Consider the following 24,965-nt stretch of genomic DNA (forward strand, 5'->3'; position numbering starts at 1 on the left):
TTGGATTTTGGGGCTGGATAATATGCTTTATAATAGAGATTCTTTTCTTGGGTACTTAGCAGCACTGTTGGTCTCTACCCACTAGATGCCAGTGGCACTGTCCCCTTTACCCCAATAGCACCTACCAAATATTTCTCTAGACATTGCAAAGGGTTTTGTTGGGGACAGAACTACCATAAAACTAGTTACAAAAATGAAGTCCTAACTTGTAAACACACAGGATGGAACAGTACACACTGAGTTGTTTCTACTAAATTTAAAACCAGAACCGAGAAATCAACTTAAATATATACAGAAGTCAGGAGGAGAAAATCCCAGCTAAGAATATCCACTTTGAATCTGAATGAATTAGTACAGAATGACTGCCAGGTTCTTGGGCAATCTCACCAGAGTTAGCCTACATCTTGAAAAGTGATGAAATTAATAAGCTGGACCTATTTGCTTTGGTTTGACTTCTATTTTAAACTTCTCCTCCTCCTCCTCTTCCTTCTTCTCCTCCTCCCCCCTTCCTCTTCCTCCTCCCCCTTCCTCCTCCTCCTCACCCTTCCTCTTCCTCCTCCTCCCCCTTCCTCTTCCTCCTCCTCCTCTCCCTCCTCCCCTTCCTCTTTCTCCTCCTCCCCCTTCCTCTTCCTCATCCCCTCCTCTTCCTCCTCCTCCTCCTCCTCTTCCTCCTCCTCCCCTTCCTCCTCCCCTTCCTCTTTCTCTTCCTCCTCTTCCTCCTCCCCCCTCCTCTTCCTCCTCCTCCCCTTCCTCCTCCTCTTCCTCTTTCTCCCCTTCTTCTTCCTCCTCTTCCTCCTCCCCCCTCCTCCTCCTCCTCTTCCTCCTCCTCCTCCTCCTCTTCCTCCTCCTCCTTCTCCTCCTCCTCCTCCTCGTTCTCCTTTCTCTTTCTGAAAATTATGTAGTTCATGTAACATAACAGTGAAACTGGGGGTAATAATATTATGGGGGCAAACATCAGAAAACTTGGGTTGAGGCTTCTGACCCTCTTGATCTTTAGTTTTGAGACTTGAACAATGAAAAATTTATTGTAAAAATCAGTTAAACTAATGTACTGAAACACATTGTTCCTTTAAGCTTTTAAATTAAGTCCATGAAATGCAAAATGGGAATAGGTTTTAACTTATACTCTTCAATACAATAGACATCAGGGGTTTTAGGTACACACATGCAACAAATGCTTGTCGTGTGATTAATTAGAATTGAGTCATGCATATATGTCTGTGCTTTGATTTGAATACTTATCATGTTTTGAATACTTACCATTAAAATACTATGAATTTGAATTTAATTAAAAACACAGATGCAGTCAACTTTTTAAAACAAAAATATTTAAATATATACTAAGTTTTAAAGTAGTCCATCTGATGAATTCATGGAGTGTCTAATGTAGACTCCCTCATATGTTTTATTGCTTTTTCCTGTGTTTATTGTCACACAGTTGTAGAAGGAGATGGGCAATTAGAGATGTATCAACTTCATGTTTTCAATATAGTGCCATGGGAGGCAATAATGAAGACACATTATGTAAACTTGTATTCATTAAAATAATTGTATCCTCATTTTATGATTTTACAATTAAATTTTATAAATGAGATTATTTGAATATCAATGAGTCCATTTTATAGATTTCCTTCTATTTTTATCTTTAAATGATTTTTTTCCTGAAAAACACATTTGAAAAGACCTAATTTAATTAAACCTTTTATTTTACAGATTTGGTGTTTGATTAGAAACAAAACCAAGTTTGTCAAATTCCACATGATTACTTGAGGTTCAGGTGGCATGTGATGTCTGAATTGTGTTAACACAACACACTTCCAATAGCGTAGTGAATGATTTTCCTTGGGACTCTTGCAGGGAGAGAGCGTTGTTTCTAGAATGTCTCAAATTATGTTTTGAAATGACCCAGCTGTTTATTGTATAAAATAATTAATTTGCTTTTAAATTCCTAGGTTATATGTTTTTCATGAGTGTCCTCTGAATGTTAGTTGGTCAATAGATGCAGAAAGGTGTGACTTTGTTCATGACACAGGATCTTTCTTCATGATCTCATTGAAAAGCTTTGGAGAGGCAGGTGTAGGAGAGTGACTGACACCTGCAGGACAGCTTTTGTTTTTACACAATTAAGAATTTATTCCACAGTGTAGGTCTTCATTGAGTATCATTATTCAAGAATTCGTCTGCAAACCACTTCATTCCATCCCTATGTAATATATCTCCCAGACTGTGTCCTATGGATTCTTCTGCTCTCTGAAAACCATTGAATCCTGTTGTCCATGAATCCTCATGTATTCAACTTAAACAACTTTTTCTTCAGATAAAGTACGTGCAACAGTATGTCTGTCTACTGTGAAGATTTCCTCTGACTTCTTAAGAAAACTCCCTGCTGTGTTGGAGTGTAATTCTTCAACAATCTATCTTGGGGTGTTACTGGCTTTAGGTAAGAGCCAGGGGTAAGCCAGGCTTAAATTATTTTTCTTCAGTGGCGTGAAACAAGTTTGTAAGAGCACTTGAATAGCATGAAGGAATACAAATGGTCTGGAGGGATAGGCGTCTAGTGTTTCAAGAATCTGTTCATACAACATTCTTGAGTCTTTGGGCTTGGATTGGTTAATACTATCTTCGATATTTACATTTGACATCTGCAGGGCCCCTTTTTAAATACTAAGTAAAGGTGGCATGCTACTCAAAGAATGGGATATCCATTGACTGGACCTATGCACCACTTTGGGTGTATACTTCAAATTCAAACTACAACACTGAGAGCATGTTGAACTTTCTGCATATTAACTTTATTACATTTAGAATTCTCTAAATCTTGAGGTCAAACAGAAGCAAAGTTATGTTTCATGGGTAAAGACATTTTTTTTCCCTATTTGTGGCTAGGCCTGCCAGGGTTAGGTATGCCCAGGCTTTAGTGCCTTTTCCTACCTTGGTGGCATGCAGATTTCAGCTTATTTCCCTCAATCAATGAATAACCTTGGGACTGCATATTGGTAGATTCTAAGTATCACAAGTTAATACAAGAGAAAGCGTGCAAACTTCATCTCCTCTCTGACTTCCATCTCCTCTCATCCCTTGAATTGCTGGTTATAAGAAGGAAGATTTGTTTTTCCCCAGGATATGAGGTCGCTAGTGAATCTGGTTTACTTTTTTCATTATATTACATCTACTATCTAGTAAACCTTTGTTAAGTTCTCTGGGAAGTAAAAACCTCTGTGTGTTCCAAAAGTGACCTGCATGTTCCTTTCTTGTCGTTTTAGTGAAATTTTCTAATGTGTGAAGGACAGTGTTTGTCTCAGCAACATCTTGTTTATACCAACATTTTTGACTACAATAAAACATAAAAAGAAAACATAAGCGCTGGTGAGATGGCTCAATGAATAAGGCACACACCACTAAGCCTGATGATCAAGTTTGATGTCCAGAGCCTTTATAGTAGAAGGAGAGACCAACTTCCCAAGAGTTGTTTTCTGAGTTTCATTTATGTCTCACCTCCACCCCTAAATAAATGTAAAAAACAGATATAGAATTATCTTGATGTTTTATATTTACTTACCAAATTTATATAAAATGAAGTTCATGTAATACTGATAGCCATCTATCCAGAAACTAATTTGTACTTATTTGTGGTTTTTTTTTTTTTGTTTTAGTAAATGGTTTCTACATCTTCATTGCCAACACTTTTAGATGCAGAGCTGACAGTTTTGCATATTGAGTGTCTTCCTAAGGACATTCTTGTGAAATTTCAAGGCAAAAATAATAGTGAGTGTCAGTTCGACTATCACATATTGCAGAGGGAAATACAGTATATCCCCAAAGTGAAGAATAATGTGGGCATTGACGAGTTTTGCCTGGTGGAGGAAAGAGAGTCTGGAGAAAGGCAGAGAGGAAAAGTCCTGGGAAAGAGGAATGAAGTCTATACGGTGCTGCTCATTGATCAGGGAGACAAATTGACAGTCAATAGTACTCGAGTAGCTTCTGCTTGCAAAAAAATATTTGAGCTCCCGCCCAGAGTCATATTCGGCATTTTTGCTAACATACTCCCAGTTGGAGAGAGATGGTCTCCCAAAGCTTTGAATTATTTTAAGTCACTAGAAGGAATACAGATGAAAGGCAATATGCAAACTATTTTACCTCTTGAAATGATTCTTCTTGAGGCACCCAAAGTTATATCTGGGGTTCTTGAGTTACAATTAGGAAGATTTATTGACAGGGATACGTTTCGTCTTGTTGTGGAAATATTAAAGGAAATCCCACAGCCAATGCCAGACTTACTACAACATCAAAGTCCCGAGTTGCCATCAAGTGGCAAGAGCACTTCACTTGATATTCAATATGTCCTAGATAATTTCCAGCCTTCTTTACCAGTGGGGAGTTTGGACAGCATCAAAGTGTCATCTGCACTGAGCCCCAGTAAATTTTATTGTCAATTACTTAAGCATATTCCAGAGCTAGAAGACCTGACAGAGTGTATGAATTTGCATTACAACACAGGAGGTGAAGAAACTAACCTCCCCCCCCCCCGCCCCCCGCAATTTTGGATGCCTGTGTTTTGCTAAAGGGACAAACGGGGCAGTGGCAAAGAGGAATTCTCCAGCAGGTCTTGCCGGATAATCAAATGAAAATTTGGTTCATGGATTATGGTGGCAGTGAGTCTGTACCCTCCATCTATGTGAAGAAACTGAAGTAGGGTTTTAATTTTGCACCGTCATTCTCATTTCCATGCGCTCTGACATATTTACACAGTCCAGACCAAGAAGTAAGGCAACAACAACTGACTGTATTTAAGCAAGCCCTTTTGGGACATGTAGTGCATGCTTGCATTTACTGGTTCAGTGAGGATGAAGGTCTGTATTATGTGACTTTACAGTATCAAGAATCTGCAGCTAATTCTAAGTGTCTGCCGAGGATGTGGGGCACGAAGATACCTTGTCCTGTATCTGAGTCCGACATGTCCAGTGCCTTGAATGATGTGGGCGCTTATGGGACAGACAGCTTTGTGGTTAATGTTGAGCAGTCAGTAGGTGGACTAATGAAACAGATGACTTAAAAGCAGCTTTTCCTATTAAAGCTGTAAAAATGGAGGTCCAATCTTCTACATAGCGTTTGTAGTGAATGTATCGAACCCATCTAATTTTTGGGTACGCATTAATAAATACCAGAGGAAATCTCAAGACTTAATGAGAGCTATAAATAAGTTTTATAATGCACCTGAAAACAATGAACTAACTCTGAGATGCCCTGGACCTGGACTATTGTGTTGTGTCAGATATAGCAAGGATAGATGTTTCTACCGAGCCATCATCACTGAAATGAATGACTATCAGATTAATGTTTACCTCCTGGACTATGGAAGTACTGATTCTATACCACTTTTTGATGTAAAAATTTTGCTTCCAGAATTTTGTGAGTTGCCTCCGTTAGCCGTGCACTGTTCACTGGCACATCCAGTGACAGATGTGTGGATAAAGGCAGCAATAGACTATTTTAAAAAAATCGTTTTGAACAAAGCAATTTTGCTTCAAGTTATAGCAAAAAGAGATGACAAGTACATGGTGAATATTCAGAATGGTGAAGCTCCTGAGAATACTGATGTTGTCTCTCTGATGCTACAAGCTGGATATGCAGAACCTGTGGCGGTAACATCGGGTTTCCACAAATCTGTAAGAGACAGTGTAGTGTTAAAGCTAAATACACTTCATGAGAAAAGTGTTGTGACCTCTGTCCCTGTCAAAAGACCTGAGCCTGAGAGGTATCATTCCAATAAGCTGAAAGAAAATATCTCATCTTTGTGCAGGTTCCTGTATTTAAAAGTTTCTTTCAACTTGGTTTTCGAGCCCAACTCATCACTATGTTATAAGCAATATGTGTTCAAACCAGGAAAACTTGTCAAAGTCAATTGCTCCTACTGTCATGGCCCTGGTGACTTTTCATGCCAGCTTCAGTGTAAGTTAGAAGATTTAAAGCTACTGATGGAACAAATTCAAGATTATTATAGCATCCACCCAGAGCCATATCAGACTGGAAAGGTAGCTTGTGTTGCTAAGCATTCCAGAGATGGGAAGTGGTACAGGGCTGCCATCTTGACTCAATCATCAGAACAAGAAGTTGAACTAATATTTGTTGACTATGGCAATCAAGAGCGAGTGTTCATTAAAGACCTTTGTGCTATCAACCCACATTTTCTTGCTTTAGAAGCCCAGGCTTTCAGATGCTGTCTCAACTATTTAGTTGAGCCCATTACCTGTAAACTATTAGACTGGACAGCAGAAGCATCCAGAGACTTTGGAAATTTCATTTCTTCATGTGGAGGCTTACTTACCTGTATCATGTATGCCTTAGTCCTCATACACCCTAGATGCTTATGTAATTTAGTGGATTTACATTCACCACTTGCCAGTGCAAATGAATTTCTCCTTCACCATGGCTCCACTGACCACAGCATATTATCAAGGCCATTCCCATTTTCAATTAGTCTTTACAGTTACTACTACTCTTCTTTTGACATAAAGATTGGAAGTGAAGATGTATACATATCTCATGTATATAGTCCTAAAAGGTTCTATTGCCAGCTTTGTAGAAACAGCAAAGATTTAGAGATGTTGGAGACAAGAATCACAGAGATGATTAACCTCAAAATGTGTCCAAAATACGACTGGAACAGAGTGCATGTCTAAGTACATACAGGATGGGGTCTCATATAGAGCCTCGGTGAAGCCAACAGCATCGTCATCTGACGTTTGTGTTTATTTTGTGGACTATGGGAATGAGCAATTGGTCAAAGAAAATATGCTGTGTGCCATTTCTGACCAGTTTCCAGAGTTGCTGTTCACACCCATGCAAGCTATTAAGTGTTTTCTGTCAGATCTTAGAGATATCCATATTCCAGAAGAAATCAATAGATGGTTTGAAGACAATTTCTTAGGGAAACCATTAAAAGCTGTAATACTGTCTAGGGAATCAGATGGGCAGCTTGGTATAGACTTATATGATGGGTATCAACATATAAATCAGACAATAAAATTGCTACGTAATGCTTATGGAGAAAAAACATTCTAAACAAGCCTGATATGTGGGAAAGAATCAGAGGTTAAATCAGGTATCCGCTGCTTCTTTGAAAGAAAACACAGAAAGCACCCGTTGCCACAATGCAATAAATAAAACTAGCCTAGCAACACATTCTGCAAACAAAACAGATCGATTGATGCATCCCCAACGCATTTACAGCAGGAGTTTGAAATCATCAGATTGTTGTAAAATTGAACCAATGCCAAAACCCAAGAAGTTCTCAAAGGATAGACTTAAAAATATAAAATTTGCCCCCGGGTCTGCACATATTCCTGAAGACAGTGACATGGGCCCTAACTCAGAAGAGAGGGTATCAAAATTATTTACCAAAAATTTAAATCAATCAGCATCTCGAAGCCTTCAAATCCTTATTAGACCTCTGATCACAAAAATTCCTCAACCCCGAGTTGACTTGAGTACCCAGGTTAAGGGGTCTGCATCTGCTATCCATCACTCAACCAATTTTCATATGGCATGTACTGGGAATGGAAACAAAGCAATGGGACCCACCCATGTTCTAAACAAAAAGACAGATAGCCAGAAAAGTTGGAACTGGCTGAACCCTTTGGTGAGAGATCACGTAGAATATGCTAATGACCATGCCATGACCATTGATGTTACTGAGGATGTTACCTGAAGGGTCCTTTGAAGTGGAAGTTCTTGGGAACTTCTGGCTGGGAATTGGTTCTTTTCTTCATAGGATAAGATGGGAAGGGCCCATTGAAATACATGAAAGCAAAATTGCCGATTATTTTGCCTCAGAAGTAATTAACAGAACATTTTTTTTTTGTAAATTTTGGAAGACATATGACCAACATTGGGAAGTAAATATATCTTGTGGTGATAAATGTGTCACCAAGAAATTGCTGAGGTGGGCACCATGTCCTAAACGACAGAAGGCAGCACTGCAGATGCTCTCACAAAGTTAGTACCCATGAAGCCACCAACAACGAGAAGACAGGAAGAGTAAATATGTGTGGAGGTTCCATGATCTTTCACCCAGTCTCCCAACAGCTGGGTGAAATTCCTTTTGAACTATTGAGACATGGACAGCTCAAAAAAAGCAAAATGATTTATATTTCAGAGACTGGGGGATTTCATGTGACGTTACCAAAAAGTCAGAAAACATCAGATTTAGCAGTATTAATTACTACAGAAGATAAAAGTTTTCAAGAGGGGTTAAAATTCTTGGCAGCATCTAAAAGAAATTTAATGCAGTACCAGTCCAAACCAGTCGAGCAGTGGATGGATGAGAAAGCGCTTGCTTTTTTAATAGATCACAGACAGTGTGCAGTAAATAATACCACACATAATGCCAAAGTACCTAGTAGTGAGATCATGAGTAGTCCAAGCAAGCGGTGCCTTGTAAATGGACTTGGTTTATGCATTCTACCCTTGAGTTCATTGTGTGTTTATTTGCTCATTTGAAAATGAGCATCCTTTCTCTGAAATATTTAGACTACGCTTGGGAAGTGGACATTTTGGTAGATGGCATGTTGCTTTTGGGGTATTTAAATGTAACTTCATCTCAAGTGGAAGAACAGAGAACACCACGATCTTTAGGTACTGTCTTTGGTCTGGAGCCCCATACACTTTTGTCACCATGTACAATCCGGCCATTTGTTTGGGCGCCACTCTAAAATGGTAAACGATATTCCAGCATCGCTGTCCACGACCCCTCAGACTTCTATGTGCAGTTAGAGGATTTCTTTGATATAATGAAGTGCCTCTTTACCTTACTTTCAGATATACCAGAGCCATATCGAGCACTGCCTCCGGAACACGTGATTCCTGGTTCTAGTTGCTTATTCAAAAGTGAGTCAGAAGATCAGTAGAGCAGAGTAGAAATTTCTGAAGTTTCGGATCAATCTTTACATCTCGTTTTGATTGACTATGGACTTTTTGTTTGTGTACCTTATTCAGAAGCAATGAATCTTAAATCTGTACCTCAGAAAATTATGAACTTGCCAAGGCTGAGCTATCCATGTAGCCTCTATGGTGTCTTGCCTGCTACAGGGAAACTATGGGATAATGAAGTGAGACAGTTTTTTCAAAATTTCCTAAGCAAACCAGGATTAGTTTTTCAGTTCAGGGAGTATGGTCCTGGAGCAGTATCAGAAGTGGATGTCATTCGTGAGAACAACAGTGTAGCAGATATGCTAGTGGCTTCTGGTCTTGCCGTGCATCCTAAGGATTCAGCTCATCCGGACTGAATTACTGCTCCTGGAGGTAGGAAAGCCTGGCATAAACTGCAGAGCCATACCATCTGCTCACTGGTGGACAAATGTTGTTACAAAAAAGAAAATGTTAATTATAGCACTAACAAACAAAAGCTACAGAGGAGGAAACATATGAAGAGAAGAAACGTCCCTAGGCATCTCTTAAGGAAAAGCCATGCTAGTAAAAAAAATTACACTCTGGAAATTTAAACCTGAGAAGAAAAATTATTAGTGGGAAACTCAACTTCCAAAGTACAGTTCTGTTGGAGATAAGTGTAGCATCTGTGTCTGGGGAAGTACCTGATCCTTTAGAGAGCAACACAGATTGCTTTGGAAACATTTTTGAAAATCTATCAACTGGAGAAATCCAGGAAAAGAGTAACACAATGGACTCAGAAGCAGTGGGTATTAATGAAAGACTTACAGAAGAACACTTGAAAAGTAAGTTGCTGTTTTCAAAGGAGTGTCTATTTTTGATTCTTTGTTTTCAATGGACTAAAACTGTTCAGAATGAGCATACCATATAACAGAGAACCATTCTTACTAGGGAATCGGAATAGAGATAAGCATAGTGTATTGTGGCTACAATCTCTCAACAGGCAGAGGCAAAAGGGTCATCTGAGGCTGACTCAGCTCTACTGTGAGCTCCAGGCCAGCTGCTGCTGCATAGAAAAAACCCTGTCTAAACAAACAACCAGACAAATCAACCAACCAACCAACCAACCAACCAACCAACCAACCAACCAACCAGCAAACAAACAAATAAACATGATAATTTGGGCTGTTGTTTTGCCATCTTTACCATTTCTGAATGATGAATTTGTTAGATTGCAGTAAAATTGGCTATTTCTATAACTATATGCATGCACACATGCATGGCATTTTATAAATGCTATCAAGAGTTTCATAAATCTCCTGAGGTTGTAAGAGTTCAGGTCAAATGGTTAGCTAGCTTCGGCTCTTTTTAAACAATCAATTTTCTAACATGCACATTATTTTGTAACAGATCAATTATATATCCAGGTAGCTTTTGAGAGCATTTCGAGCATACTGCTAAATCAGTTAAAATTTATTGAACAAACTTACTGAAGTATATTTTCTCTTAAGCCATTAGACATAAAACAGACTCTGAATATTAAGATTTTATCATCTTATGTGCTATTGTCTGATTTTTCTTATCTGCATTTTATTAATTTTTTTCTATGGATTATTTACTGTGGATTTTACAGGCAATGATGTTTCTTCTTCATCAATGTTTGTTCATATTTCAAAGTGATGCTTGCCCCACATCCCAGATTATAACTCACATCATCACAGATACACTCTTTCAGTGAGAAGAAGTGTCTTGTTGTTACTGATGTACGATTATAACATTTTCTGTGATTCACATTTAGATTGATCTCAGTTGATGAGTGCTATGAAACTGGCCCCCCTTTCTACTTTTACACCTTTCATTATGATATCAGTGAACATGGTTATGTAGCGGTGGGTAGTTTTCTGTGTTCCTGGCATTGTGGTAAACTGTGTGTATTCTCTCACTGGATATGTACTGCAACACTACGATAGAAGCTGTTATTAATGTTCAAGTGGGGACCTACATGTGCCCCAGTTTGTCTGGAGTGCAAGTCACTTTATTCATATTTCCTGCTGTTTTGAAGCAAGGCCATGGTTTATTAGAAAGGGTTTCAATGTAGATTTAAGCTCGGATATTAATAGAGCATCAGTGTGCTGGGGATTAAAGAAAACAGTTGTAGCAGGGTAAGGTGGCACTCCCCTCTAATCCCAGGATTTAGGAGGCAGGCTGGTCATGGGCTTCTCAAGATGCAGTAGCATTCAACTGTCATGCATATGATTCTGGGAGCTGTGGAAGCTACATGACTGTGCTGGGAGTCGAATGTTAAGTTGATACACAATGCAGGCATAAGAGAAGAGGGAACCTCAACTGAGAAGATGCCTCCATAAGACCAGGCTGTAGGCAAGCATATAGGGCATTCTCTTAATTAGTGATTGATGGGGGTAGGGAGGGGCTATGTAGCATAAGTGGTGCCATTCCTGGGTTGGTGGTCCAGGGTGATATAAGAAAGCAGGCTGAGAAACCATGACGAGTAAGCAGTACTTCTCCATGGCTTCTTCAGCTCCTGCCCTGTTTGAGTTTTTGTCTTGACTTCCTTTGATGATTAACAGGGATGAGGAAGTATAAACCTAATAAATCCTTTACTCCTCAAGTTGTTTTGGTTATGGTGTTTCATCACAGCAATAGTAATCTTAACGAGATCAGAAACTGCTACAGGGAGTAGGGGGTATTGTGACAGACCTCTGAAGTGGAAACTTAAGTGTTCTTCGGAAAGTCAGTTGTGTTGGATGGTGTTTTACTGGAGCAAACATGTCCTGAAGCAGGTACAAGTAAAAGGATGTTTTGCCAAAGCAGACACATGACGGAACATTTTGCTGAAGCAGACACAGGGGAAAAGATGTTCTGCTGAAGCAAGCACATGAAAGAACACGTGATGAAGGATTCTTCAACTGCACACACACACACACACAAAAAAACAACAAAAAAAACCCTTCTGGTGGTGTGCTGCAGCTTCTTGCCACTTCGATGGACTCAGGCTGATGTCAGCTGAGACAGACTCACAGAGTTTTTTAAAGTCAGACTCATGTGCTGTGGCAAGACAGGTTGCGAGGCAAGACAGGTTGCGAGGCAAGACCTGTGGAGGACACAAGGTGTTTGGAGGAAGTATAAATATGAGTCAATGAACTATTTAGAGGAACTTAGGGCTTGCTAGTAGAGCTAGCTGTGCAATGCTCCTTGGTTTCAAGTGTTTGCTGATCTTTGCTTCACTGAGAGAAGCGTAGCAGGCCCTGGTCCCTCCTGCTGACTCTTGCTCTTTCAGTTGAGGCCTGGCTGTTCCTGATAGGTTATCACTGTTTTGCCATCACTGCTGCTATCCTGACTCTACTGAACAGGACCGCTGCTGTATCTGTGAAGCATTTGTGAGTGGATGGAGCTGCTGCTGCTGACCTGTGAACTGAACTGCTGATTTCCTGACAACACAGATGGGAGTTGCTCCAAACAACCATTTCTAACCAGGTCCACTTACCCCACATCCTTTCTTTTCCACTCTTTCCAGTGGGCTACAAGGGAGGTTAGAATGTTTAAGAACCACCATTAAAGTAGGTTTTGAAAAAGTTAAAGTTACAGACCTGACTGTGTATGTTGTGATTAGGAGGACTGTGAAAGGGTTTTGGAACTTTGGGCAGGAAAAGCCATTGAGCATTCAAAACTTGATGAGGTTTTCTGTGGTAACGTGGAAGAGAGTGTTGAGAGAAATCCAGACGATAGAGACGTGGCTTATGAAGTTTCAGAGGGAAATTTAAAGACTCAGTAGAGGCCATTTGTTATTTTGATTATTTTGATTACTAAGAGTCAATGTTTCTAGTTAATTGGGGGCTGAAGAATCAGTTGTGATTAGCAAGATACCAGATCCATTACAGTCAGACCTTAGTTTTGCTGGGATACTCAGTGCTGGTCAACTGCAGCTGAGAAATTATTGATGATTAACTAAAGAGGCCAACTATTGGTCAACAAAGTGCCATACGGCTAAAGGTTGAGTTTTGAGAGCAATATTGGAGCGCATGGTTTGTATTCATGGTCAACGGCGTCTTTTCAATAAGAAGCAAGAATTACTATTTGGATTTATTCGCACAGATGCCATATAGGAATGTCTTCATGTGGGGGCCTACTCGTGTCAGACATACATCCTGACAACTAGCTCAATCCTTTTTTACTTATTTTGAATCAAGGTCTTAGTAAGATGCCTGGCTGACATTAAACCTGTTATCCTCCTGCCTCAGCTTCCCAAATAGCAGAGATTACAGGCCTGTGCCACCAGGTGCCACAGCAAAGTGCTTAAAGGAGGAAAGGATTCCAAGACATCTGAGTCACCCCTGATTCCTATCAAGGACATTTCTTCCCTCCCCTGGTCTTTGCCACTTTCATGAACTGACTTGTTTTCTGACCCATTTAGTTTAATCAGGGCCACCTATTTGCTACTGAGAGATTCAGAAAGACTTAAGAAAATAAACACTTGGTTGGAAAACCGCACATGTTGATTTGCATTTGACATCCTCCATTGACTCTTCAGCGGCATGTATTTTAATTTTCTTTGTTTTTTTTCCCCCATCATTTTTTCCCATCAACTGACTTTTGTGATTCTCCCTCATCCCCCTGGTGCTCTTAACATATGATGAGTTTATTAGATGAAGCAAACATTAAATCAGACTCCCTCAAATATTGAAGGCTATTCAAGGAAAAATTTTAGTGTCGAGACAAATATAAGAAACATGATTTGTATATTACAAATTTATGTACTTGTTGTGGTCATAGTTTTCAAACAAAACAAAATACAATGGTAACAAACAGGTTTATCCAGGTGGTGGATGCCTTTAACCTCAGCACTTGGGAGGCAGAGGCAGGCAGATTTCGGTGAATTCGAGGCCAGCCAGATGGACAATGTGGGGTCCAGGACAGCCAATGCTACACAGAGAAACCTTGTCTCCAAAAACCAAAAACAGTAAACCAACCAACCAAACAAACAAACAAAAAAACAAAGCAAAGCAAAGAAAAGAGAAAGTTTAATTTTGCTACCTTACTCCTGCAGAAATGGGACCCTGCTGTCTGCTGTTAGGCTGTTACATTGTGTCTTCATCTAGGACAGGATGACTTACAGTATCTCCTTGGTTGAAAACCTTAATATTCAAGTTTTTCACTTATTAGAGAAGTACACAGGGACTGGAGAGATGGCTGAGCTTTTCTTCTAGGGGACCAGAGTTTGGAACCCAGCTGTAACTCCAGCTCCAGGAAGTCAGGCATCATCTTCTGGCCTCTGAGAGTACCTGCACATATGTGCACACACACAGACACATACTCATAAAAATGTACAGAGTTTTAACATAGTACTTACTATATGGATACCTTCATGACAACGCCTCTGTTTTGTATATGGTAAAAGGATCAGAATGGTTACCTTTTCCCCAGGAGGAAATGCCTTAAGTGATTATGGTGAGATGGTTTCAGTTGCTGTACATACTGAAGCTGTGTAACTTGTCTATTCTTTTTGGTTTTTACCTTTCACTTTGTAATTTTTAATCATTTCTTTTTTTTTTTTTTTTTTTTTTTTACCACTGGAGACTGATCCTGGGGTTTTGCCTATACAGGCAAGCAACTCTGCCACTGAGCTACGTGCCTTCTTTCGCCATTTTGTCTTGAGCCATCATTTCATTAAGGGGCCCATGCTGAACTCAATTCTGTAGTCCAGGAGCAATAAACTTGGCATTTTCCTCTCTCAGCTCCCCGAGTGTCTTGTTGCTAGCTCCTTTGGGAATTTATTATTATTTTTTTAAAGTTATGCAATCCCTTTGGTGGTAGCAGACATAAATCTTGATTCATTCGCAGTATGAGCCACAGTATTTCAAAAATTATAACATATGCTTCTGTTTTGTTTTTCAGTAGGAGGTGTGACCTCATGACACATAGGACAGCATGTAATCACCATCTTACTTTAGCTGTTCCAGAGCTGGATCAAAGTGGTAAGCACAGGGCAACGTCTCACATTAATGCATGTCAGAGGACCAGTTCACTTTGTTATTTTTCCTGGAGGCTACACTCAAGTGCCATGCACAATTTTGTGGCTAAGAATAGGTGTTGTTTAGGAAGTGTGGTTCATCATCCTATAGTATCTGTACTGACTAGTTTTATGTCAACGTAACAGAAGAGTCATCTGAAAGGAGGGAAGTGGAATTGAGAAAATGCCTCTGTAAGATCCAGCTGTAAGGCATTTTCTTAATTAGTGATCAATGGAGGAGGACCCAGCCCATTGTGGGTGGTACCATTCCTGGGATGGTGGTCCTGGGTTTTATAAGAAATCAGGCTGATCAAGGCACAGGGAGCAAGCCAGTGAGCAACACCCCTCCATGGCCTCTGTATTGGCTCTTGCCTCCAGCTTCCTTCCCTGTTTGAGTTCCTGCCCTGGTTTCTTTCAGTGATGGACTATGTACTACAATATGGAAGTGTAAGCCAAATAAAACCTTTCCTATCTAACTTGCTTTTTATCATGGCATTTCATCACAGCAATAGAAACTCTGGTGAGGACAGTATCTTAAAACAGCCTTATTTGGTAGGCCACCCCTTGTGTGAAGTTGAAAGCCAGTGGGCATCCTTACATCATTCCCTTCTGATCTTTTTTTCAGGCATCGTTGTCTTTGTCTCTCTTGTTAGTTTTCTAGAGTCGTGATTGTAATCACGGATACAATATATGTAGTTGACACTCTGAGGGCATCTTTTCCCAGGAAATATGGATGTGTGTAGGCCTACGAAGATAGGAGGGAGGTCAGATTCAAGGCCATCCTTTCCTGTCTTTAGCTAATTTCTTCATACATGTATTTGTGTATATAATTTTATTTTTCTTTGAAACAAAGCCTAATGCAGAAGAGGCTGCCCTCAAATTCACCACAGAGTCTCAGCTGGCTTTGAACTCCTACTCAAGTAGTTCTGAGAGCACAGGCAAGAACCATAGCATCTGCCGTCTCATGTCTGTTTTTCATTTGGTTTCATATTTCTGGTTGGTAGCTTTTGTATTCTTTTCATTTGTGACATTATGCTTTATATTTTCCCCGAGGTTCTGTGTGGTACGCATACACATGCATGTAGGATGCACTGACCTAACCCACCCTGCTGCTGCTTAAACCTCTGAAGAGCAATGTATTACATTCAGTTTGACTTTGGCTTGAAGATGAGGATGTGTGTGACTTTCATGGCCACTTTTATGTACCAAGAGGGGAAAGTCGTATCTTGCCATTGCATTTACCTGTAAATTGGAATGTATTTTGTAAATATAAATTCATTATTTAAATAGTTTCAGAACATTGCTTCAAGATAAAAGTTGAACTATCAACTTATACAAGTATACTTGAGAGTCCACATAATGTAGATAGTTTTGAAAAAGATTTTGAAAAATCAGAAAAATTTCAAAACAATGGGGGAAAATTATGTATATCTTTGTCAGTGCATCCATATTAAACAGATTGGTATAACTATATCAAAGTTGGGAGATAATTTTTAGACATTCTGTTGTTTATGATGATAATGGAATTTTTGTCTGGCTTCTTGAGTTTTAAAGATTTTTCAAGAACAGGAATCTATCTACCTGTCTACTACCTACCATCTACCATTTATCTGTGTTTTTATCTAATAACTAATATCTGTTCTGCAGCTATTTTGATCAGATAGTTTAGTATTTATATTTTGTGATCAAAATCCCTTGAATATTTGTGGGTGACCACCTCCTCATAAGCCCTGAAAAAATTCTGAAGATTGTGTCTATAACTTTGAAATGTTTGTATTGGAAAAACGTTTTAATGGATTTGTTTGCTGAATTTATCAGTGAAGTGTTTCTGCCTCGTTCTGCTATAAAAGAACATGGCAACATTAATGATTAGGGTTAGAGGATATGAATTTTAATGCCAAAGTAAGTTTAAGCAGTAATTTAACAATAAAGGCCTTCTTTGGCTTTCAGTTCTTGAAAGATCTTTTCAACTTTATTCATGGATTGGGACATTCTATGTATTTTATTTTTTGAAAGAGCAGAGCAGGTAAAGTAGAAAATTTATTTGTTGTAGGTAAGTTTTTGAATACTATAGACCATGACCCTTTAATGAACTTATATTTCAGTGAGTTTCTAATTGATATAATTGTTTGAACAGGAATCCACTAATGAAATTAGGTCGACCCTTGTTAAAACAGTTTCTAATCTGAAATCAGCCTTTTCTCACTAGGACACTGGAGGCATAGGCAACATGATCTCCAGGAGTTCAAAGCCAGATTCAGCTGCTATCAGTCCTAGGCTCCTCAGTACCACATATCCAGTCCTTATTTCAAAGCAAACCACTCATGAATGGAGCTTTTCCTTTATGCTTTATATTGTAACATACTACTTATTTTATTATACTGTAAAATAATAAATGGCAGCTGTAGGTAATAAGGGGGCATTTCATTCATAGTATTTGCAAATAAAAAGTATCATTTATTTTTTTAAAATCATAGTTTTTAAAAATATAAATATTAGAGTAATATAATTTTCCAATCCATAACACATAACATTAATTTATTTAATGTGTGTTCTGTTACTCTCTAAATGTTGGCAATTTAAAAATTTGAGGAGCAAAGCATTTAAAATATTAGGTAAAATATCTCAAAGTTCAGGATATTAAATTGAAGCCTTGGAAAGTTCATTGGCCTCTAACTTTGTTCTGCATAAGTGCACATATTTAAACTTAGACAAAGTTGCTTATTAATCTGGAAAATATTATTAGAAACATTAGCAAAATAATTGATTATTGATATTTTGGGAAGAATAGTCACACATAATTCATGTTCCAAAGCTCTGTTTTTATGTGAACTAAAGCAATCAATGCTAAAACTTTTAAATACAAATTGTTTAGATTGTTTTCTACCAGTAATCACTTTTACCTTAAATTTTTCTGAATGAAATGTTGAGTAAAATTTTGATGTTTGGGTTTTCTCATTTAAAAAGTCACTTATTTATCTTGTCTTTATATCAGTGCAACTTTTTCTTATTTTTAGTAGTCGTGAACTCCAATAAAACTGCAAAACGCTTGTATTGATATTACTGCTTTTTTAATTTTTTTAAGACAAGGTTTCATTGTGTAGCTCTGTCTCAAAAACAGTGTGTGTGTGTGTGTGTGTGTGTGTGTGTGTGTGTGTGTGTGTGTGATGGGACTTCAGAATTGGCACTGAACCAACTCAGACACCAAATTATCAGCACAAAGGAAATTTATTACTCTAGAGGGACAAGAGGTGTGTGTGTGTGTGGGGTGTTCCTTTGGATTGGATGAAGACATACAGCATGTGTTTTTGCAGAAATAGTTTTTAAGGAGAAAAGTAGGGAGTCTGTGAGTTGGCAAGTCCTGGTTGGACAGGTTAGCCAGGGTAGCCAAATAATAAAATTTGATTGCTGAATCTTTGATTTTCAGTTAGGCATAAGGAAGTGGTCAAATAAGGGAATAAATCTTGAGGGCTAGCTCCAGAAATACCATCTAAAGGCTTAGCAAGGGGGAAAGAAGGAAGAAGGGCTAGCCCTAATGGTGCCATATTTGTGATGCTTGGGCCTGTTAGAGAGCCCTTCATTGACCAACCTTTTTATTTTATTAATGAGCGGATGTTGGTTAAGTGGGTGTTATTTTCTCTGGTTGCTTCCTGCTGAAGGTGGGATGCTACTGTTAGGAGCATAAGGAAGCTGGAATGTTGGTCACTTCCAGGAAGAGCAGGCTGTCATTCAGTGTCCTGGCTCTGCAGAACTATCTATGGTTAGAGAAGCAAGGCAGCATTGGAGCAGTCCGTGAGTCTGGACCATCTAGGGCTAGTTGCTTTAGAGCCCTCTAAAGTGCAGATTCCAAAAGAACATCTGGATCTGGGGAGTTGCTGGAATAATCTATAGTTGATTTGAAACCTGCTAGGACAGATAGACTAGGAGCAGAAGATAAAGTTAAGGAGTCTAGAGGAAAAATATTTTATCTTAGGTGTACGTTTGAAGTTTTTAGACTCAGGATTTTAGTAGTTGGAGGAAGAGAGTCCCAATACCAGGGAAAGGGGGAGAGGACCTGTTAGAGAGCATGTGTGTATGTGTGTGTGTCTATCTATCTATCTATCTATCTATCTATCTATCTATCTATCTATCTATATTACTGTTATGAATCATAATGTAAATGGCAGATGGCCCTAGGTGATCCTCTGAAAGGATCATTTCATCCCCCCAAAGGAATCACAACCCCAAGGGTATGCACATCTTTCTTGTTCACTGGAAACTTGATTAATGTTGAACACTCAAAGTCTGAACTGTTCTGAAGTTGTCATGCTGCAGATAACACATTCCACATGGAGAGGGCATGTGTAAAGTATTGCTTTAGCGTGCACACACACACACACACACACACACACACACACACACAGAGAGAGAGAGAGAGAGAGAGAGAGAGAGAGAGAGAGAGAGAGAGAGAGAGAGAGAGAGAGAGATTATGACTATTTTGGTATCCCTAGATGAGGCTCAGACATTGTAGAGAAAAAAAAAAAAACCCACAGTGCTGTGTTCTGCCTGAATGTTTGCTTTACAGAAGGTGTGAGCATAATTTTATTGCAATTTTTACCCATTATGCTTTGGAAGATTTTATGTGGAAATGGTAACTGAGCAGGTTAGGGTATGAAGGATGAGTTGTTGCCCTGAGCTTTCATTGAAGAGTGGGCAGAATCTTGAAAGACCTTGGTGTGGTGTGGTGGTGGTGGTGGTGGTGGTGGTGGTGGTGGTGGTGGTGGTGGTGGTGGTGGTGGTGTGTGACAAGTCTCACAGAGATTGTCAGAGAGGGCTAAAAGTGGGGTAGAGTACCTTCAGTGTACGTTGTGAAAGAAACCTAGCAAAAATTACTACCATCATAAAATGGAAAATTGAAAGTAGACAAATGAATTAAGCTGCAAGATTAAAGTGATTTCTGAGTGGTGGATTATAAGTAGTATATTTTTATGATAAAATACAGGATGAGAAAAAGAAGCCTAGTATGTATTTACCTACAAAGCCTTAGATATGAGATTCATAGTTTTTCTGGGATAAAAATAGAATTACTTCTATTTCTAGCTTTTAAATTTTTACCCTAAAACCTCAAGTATGAGTTCCATGTTGCTGATAGAAAGTCATCTTTTTAAGATGAGATTTGGGTGCGTTTTACAAAACTTTAAGACCTTAGAAACCTCTTATGTGGCTTTTCAGTCTTTTTGTTATTGTTGCTTGTTTGTGATAAAGATTATCTCATTCTCAATGTTACCCTGCTAGACCTTGAACTCAAGTCCTTTCTGCCTCAGCTTCTTTGCTTGCTTACAGAGCTTTTTGTTGACAACACATTCCACATGGAGAAGGCACAGCCTACCTCTTAAGATCCTACTGCAAAGAAGGAGAGCATTGCATGTGTGTGAGCTTCAAACAGACTGATAATTGATCCACAGGAAACACAAAGCTTTGAAATAAATTGTGACAAGTTTCACAATCTTGCTTTTAAAAAGCCTCTGATGATACAGGTGTAGCAAGAGGGCCAAGAGCCCAGGGAGTAGACTAAGGTTTAATCCAGGAATGGACATGTGTTTCTGTGTGCATTCTTGCTGTCTATTTTTACAATGTGAATGTCTGTAAGAGTTACTTTGTGCTTTTATTCTAGAACTGTTGAATGTTTTTGAGGCTAACCTGCTACTTTGTTTTGTAGGTCCTCAGAACAAATGTACTTGAGGAACACCATGGAGTCCAATATGCACCTGGACCTGACTTATTTTCTATTCTAAATGATTTTAATTAACCAATTTACTTATTTAGTTAGTTTTGGGCCAGTGTCTTATCTATATACTTCAGACTTGCCTTGGACCTGTGTGGACTAGGCTGGTGACAAAATGTCAATCCCCAATCTCAATCCTCCTGCCTCTACCTCCTGAATTCTGGGATTACAAATATGTACCACCATGCTGGGTTAGACTTGAGTTAGGTGATGAAGACCACGACTTTATCCTAACATTAGACTGAAATGAGTCCTTGAACACCCTTGGCACTGAGTGCCATAATGTCTGTCTATAAAGGATGTGTGTTTTGTTCAGCAGGCAGGTTGCATCTTCCAAGGATTTTAAGTCTTACCCACATTATTTATTCTTACTCAGTGTGACCTGTCCATTCCCCACCAAAAGCTAGAATGTTGTTTCCTTCCCTTTGGACATGGGGAGGCTCATGACTGCTTTGAATCAATGGTATAGTGAGTAGGAGTGATGCTATGTGACTCTACAAGTCTGGGCCATAAACAATCCAGATTTTGCCTTATTTTCTGGAGTATTTGCACCTGATATTGTGGACCATTGTTTGAGAAACCCAACTAACAGACATAGCCAAACTCTGGCAAACCAAGGTTACATGGGTATAGGGGCTTTGGTCAACAGAACAAGCCCTAGACAGTTGAGATCCCTCTCACTGAGGCTGTGAACATTCTGTAATACATACCAAGTCCATTCTGCCCATTCCCAAGATACAGGATCCATGAACTTCCATATTTGAATCTTTGAGGTAGTAACTGGACCAAGTGTGTGACTGATAAACCTCTGAAGATTCATTAGCTCTCTTCTCACAGTAATATGAGGAGACTTGGTGATGAATAAAATATGAGCTTCTGGGGAAGGCTTGTAACAGCAGTTTTAACTGCTTGGTGGTTGTCTTACTTCCCTGCATAACTTTGAGATAGAAAGTCTGGTGCCTGTCTAAGCTCCTGACAGCTGATGCACGATTGTGTACTAGTTTGCACTGCTTTATTTGTCGTATTTCATTTGATTGGCACTGTGTCCACTTACTTCATTAAAAAAGAATTCAATAAATGTGATTGTTTCAATTTGTCTCTGTATTTTACATGCAATGTATGAGATGTAAATGCATCTTGATTTACTGAAGATTATTTATATTTTTAAAAAGACTGCCTCATGAGCAAAATAATGATAAAAGTATGTAGGTATCTCAGTAAAGAGGGAATGTATGATAGCCATGTTGATGCCTTTCCTAGTAATAAAACCTGCAGTCTGTCTTTAAGGTAGTTAATTCATCTCCTGGTAATCCATACAGCTTGTTTGAATATCATATGAGCTAAATATGCTTTGGTTGGGCTTGCAGATGAAAGTGCCAGCTTTTTCATAGTTAAGAACAAGTCTATAATTCTGGGGGGATTTTGCTGACACCTAGTGGTATTTGGAACTGCATGTCAAGAATTTTATTTTGCTCCTTCTATTTGTAAAACTATTCTGTATTTACGTGTCTAAGTATGGGTGCCTATGGAGGCCGGAAGAGCAGGAACTTCATACCCTGGACCTGGAGACACAGGCAGCTCTAAGCTTGTAACTGGGTTCTGGGAACTCTGAAAGAGTAGCAAGTGCTCTGAACAGTTGAGCCTCTATACAAGTGTTTTTCATTAATTTTTATATATTTTAAATAAAAACATATGGTATGCCTAAAGTGGGCCAAGCATACTTTTGAGGATATATATTATACTGATATATAATTTAACATAAAAATGACCATCTCCTATTCATTATGAGATGTGGGTTGTTTGTTTGTTTGTTTGTTTTTTCCTGAGGCTGTTATTTTCCCTTCTTTGTTTGGGTCTCCAGACCTCCTTTTCTTACTTCCTTGAGGTAAAGTGATGACAAGATCTTAAATTTTTTCCTTGTGTAGCTCATCTCATGATTGAAGAGGCTTTGTAAATATACAAGGATAATGTGCACATCTTGCTGTGTTTTAGAAAAATATTTTTTTCTGCACTTTAGTATATCTCCTAGAAGTCTTTCTAAGATAGGTAACATGTTAGTCATTATTCTTTTTAAGGGATTATGGTATTTAACATTATGCACGTGTTTTAATTTTGTTTTTAGCATCTTTTTTACAGAGAGACATCCATTGTTTAGCTCTTTGCCACAATGAATCTAGCTGCAGTACCCATATATGTGAATATTCTCAACACAGGTTAATTCATCTCTCCAGGATAACTCCTTGTCAGTGAAATTGCTGGGGCAAAGGAATGAGCACATTTTAATAGATGTTCACGCATTCCCGCCAGCACAGCTGAAATGTCTATATGTAAATGCAATCCCAGTTCATTTGTGCCACTAATGTTTTGTCCCTGCTTTATTAAGGACAATTGATAAGTGGAGATTGGAAAGATGAGCAATGTGACGGTGTATACATAGACGATCATTGTGCTAAAGCAGATTGACACACCCCTCACTTCCTACATCAACATTAGGTTTTTAAATCATTTAAACGTTTCTCTTCGATGAGAAGTCTAAAGTGATAATTTTCATCTTCTGATGGCTGGAGAATCTTAGCAACTTCCTGTGTTTGTTGCTTTTGAATTTATTGTTGTCTGAATCTTCTGATCTTTGCATTTTGTATAAAATTTATCATGTAATGTACAAGTATTTTTATTGCAACATTCATAAGAAAGCTTTAGATATCCCCTAAATCAATCATGCACATTTTAAATATTGCATCTCTGGATGTTCACATATAATTAAACTCTTTCTTAAAGGGTAGTTAATGAATTGTAGTCTTCCAGGTTCCCTCCTCTTTGACGTTTACATAGAAATCTTAATTCAGCTGGAGAGTCTTTTCGATAAATTTAAAAAATTAAAATATAATCTGCACAGCAAAAGTGTATTATTAAAGGATTGTAGAAAGAAAATCGCCAAGCCGAGTCTTTACCAACTGGCAACTCAGAAGGAATCTTACTACTCCTGACTGCTTCTGCTGAAGTCCCTGGTAATTGGAAGCTACTGTGCTGTCTATGGTAATGGCCTCCCCCACCCTCCTCATCCATAATTTTGTCTCCTAAAGCCAAGCACTGTAGTTAAACTTAGTGGTTTCTAGCCTTGATGTGAGTTAATTTGTACATTATTTCTTTATTTACAGGGTTTTCATATATAAACTCGGCTGACCACTGACTCTCAGCAGTTTGTCTCCCGAGTATGGGATTTACAGTTATGTGCCACTGTGCTGCCCAGCAGGCTTTCTTTTAAAGCTCACTTTATACGCATTTAGAATGTTTTCCCATGTCTACTGAAACAAGTTGACAAAACTGCACACTCATAAGTTGAACAATGTGATGGGAGTTGCATACATTGTGAAGTGATTGCTACACTTAAAGAAGTCGTGTCTCCCACCTCACAAGATGCCTTTCACTCTTTCCTAACGGCAATGTAGAAGATCAGCTTTCTTAGCAAATCCAAGTTGTGACTTAACAGTCATACTGTTCACAGCTTACTAGTATTCCTCCTGTTACCTTTCCCAATGGCTTTTCAACCCCTCCACGTCAACCACTGACCACTACCGTTTGTTTCTTTAATATAGTTTCTCTTGCTTGTGTTTCCTCTAACTGTTGTAGAGCAGCTTGCTCCCTTTCCCTGTTACTTGGTATTCCACCCAGTGGTCCCTTCTGTTAGGCTTTGGGTGGATGTTTGGGGCCCTAGCCCATGAGTCTATGGAGCCATGGACGTTATTGTGCATTATTCTTCCGGCAGGATATGAACTTGAGAAAGAAGACAACAGTTCACAGGGACTAGATAGATCAGTAATCACCGATCTTCTCGTAAACCCCCGGTTTATCTAAGTTGTCTATCCCTTCCCACTTCTAGGAGTGCTAGCACAGTGCGGTGCTGGGACTTGAATTGTCACCACATTTTCATCATACCTGTTTTGATGAATAGGACGATGTTATCTTGTGGTGGTTGCATTTTTCATCTCTCTGCAAGTAAGTCAAATAGTATATGTTTATTGATCCTCATTATCTTGAGAATTACATTTTCTAGGAGGTAAATCTTTTCTTATTGACTTTCATCAATATTTAATTGGAAAATTTCAGATTTATTATCACAAATTGTTCATGATATTCTCTTACAATTTTTTAAACGGTGTTATGTTCTCACCATGAACTCACTATTAGCATGACATCTGTAATGATGTAAACACATCTTGGTCTCCAGCTGATGCAGTCTTGATGAGACTTCTCCTTCATCAGGCTTACATACGATGTTGAAGATGT

The 24,965-nt window shown here is 38.9% G+C and overlaps 1 protein-coding gene and 1 long non-coding RNA gene across 3 annotated transcripts in view; both read left to right on the plus strand.

The window, feature by feature from the left end:
* LOC143443883 (uncharacterized) overlaps positions 1-21,774 on the plus strand; it is a 74,752-nt gene extending 52,978 nt beyond the window's left edge. Inside the window, exons 3-4 of one of the 2 annotated variants that reach the window (XR_013113213.1) lie at positions 14,800-14,879; positions 15,968-17,972. This is a non-coding gene — a long non-coding RNA (uncharacterized LOC143443883). Of the gene's footprint in view, positions 1-14,799; positions 14,880-15,967; positions 17,973-20,612 lie in introns of those variants that run through there. The other variant, XR_013113212.1, reaches the window with a different exon arrangement.
* Tdrd15 (tudor domain containing 15) lies at positions 3,657-12,679 on the plus strand. The gene is given in 11 exon segments (XM_076942472.1): positions 3,657-4,514; positions 4,516-4,572; positions 4,574-5,042; positions 5,045-5,095; positions 5,098-6,667; positions 6,669-7,047; positions 7,049-7,547; positions 7,711-8,006; positions 8,008-8,419; positions 8,422-9,300; positions 12,552-12,679. Coding segments are annotated over 11 exon segments (5,598 nt in total).
* Positions 21,775-24,965: the final 3,191 nt, after the last annotated feature.

Source organism: Arvicanthis niloticus, chromosome 11 (genome assembly GCF_011762505.2).
Source record: "Arvicanthis niloticus isolate mArvNil1 chromosome 11, mArvNil1.pat.X, whole genome shotgun sequence".
In the NCBI taxonomy this organism is placed as follows: domain Eukaryota; kingdom Metazoa; phylum Chordata; class Mammalia; order Rodentia; family Muridae; genus Arvicanthis; species Arvicanthis niloticus.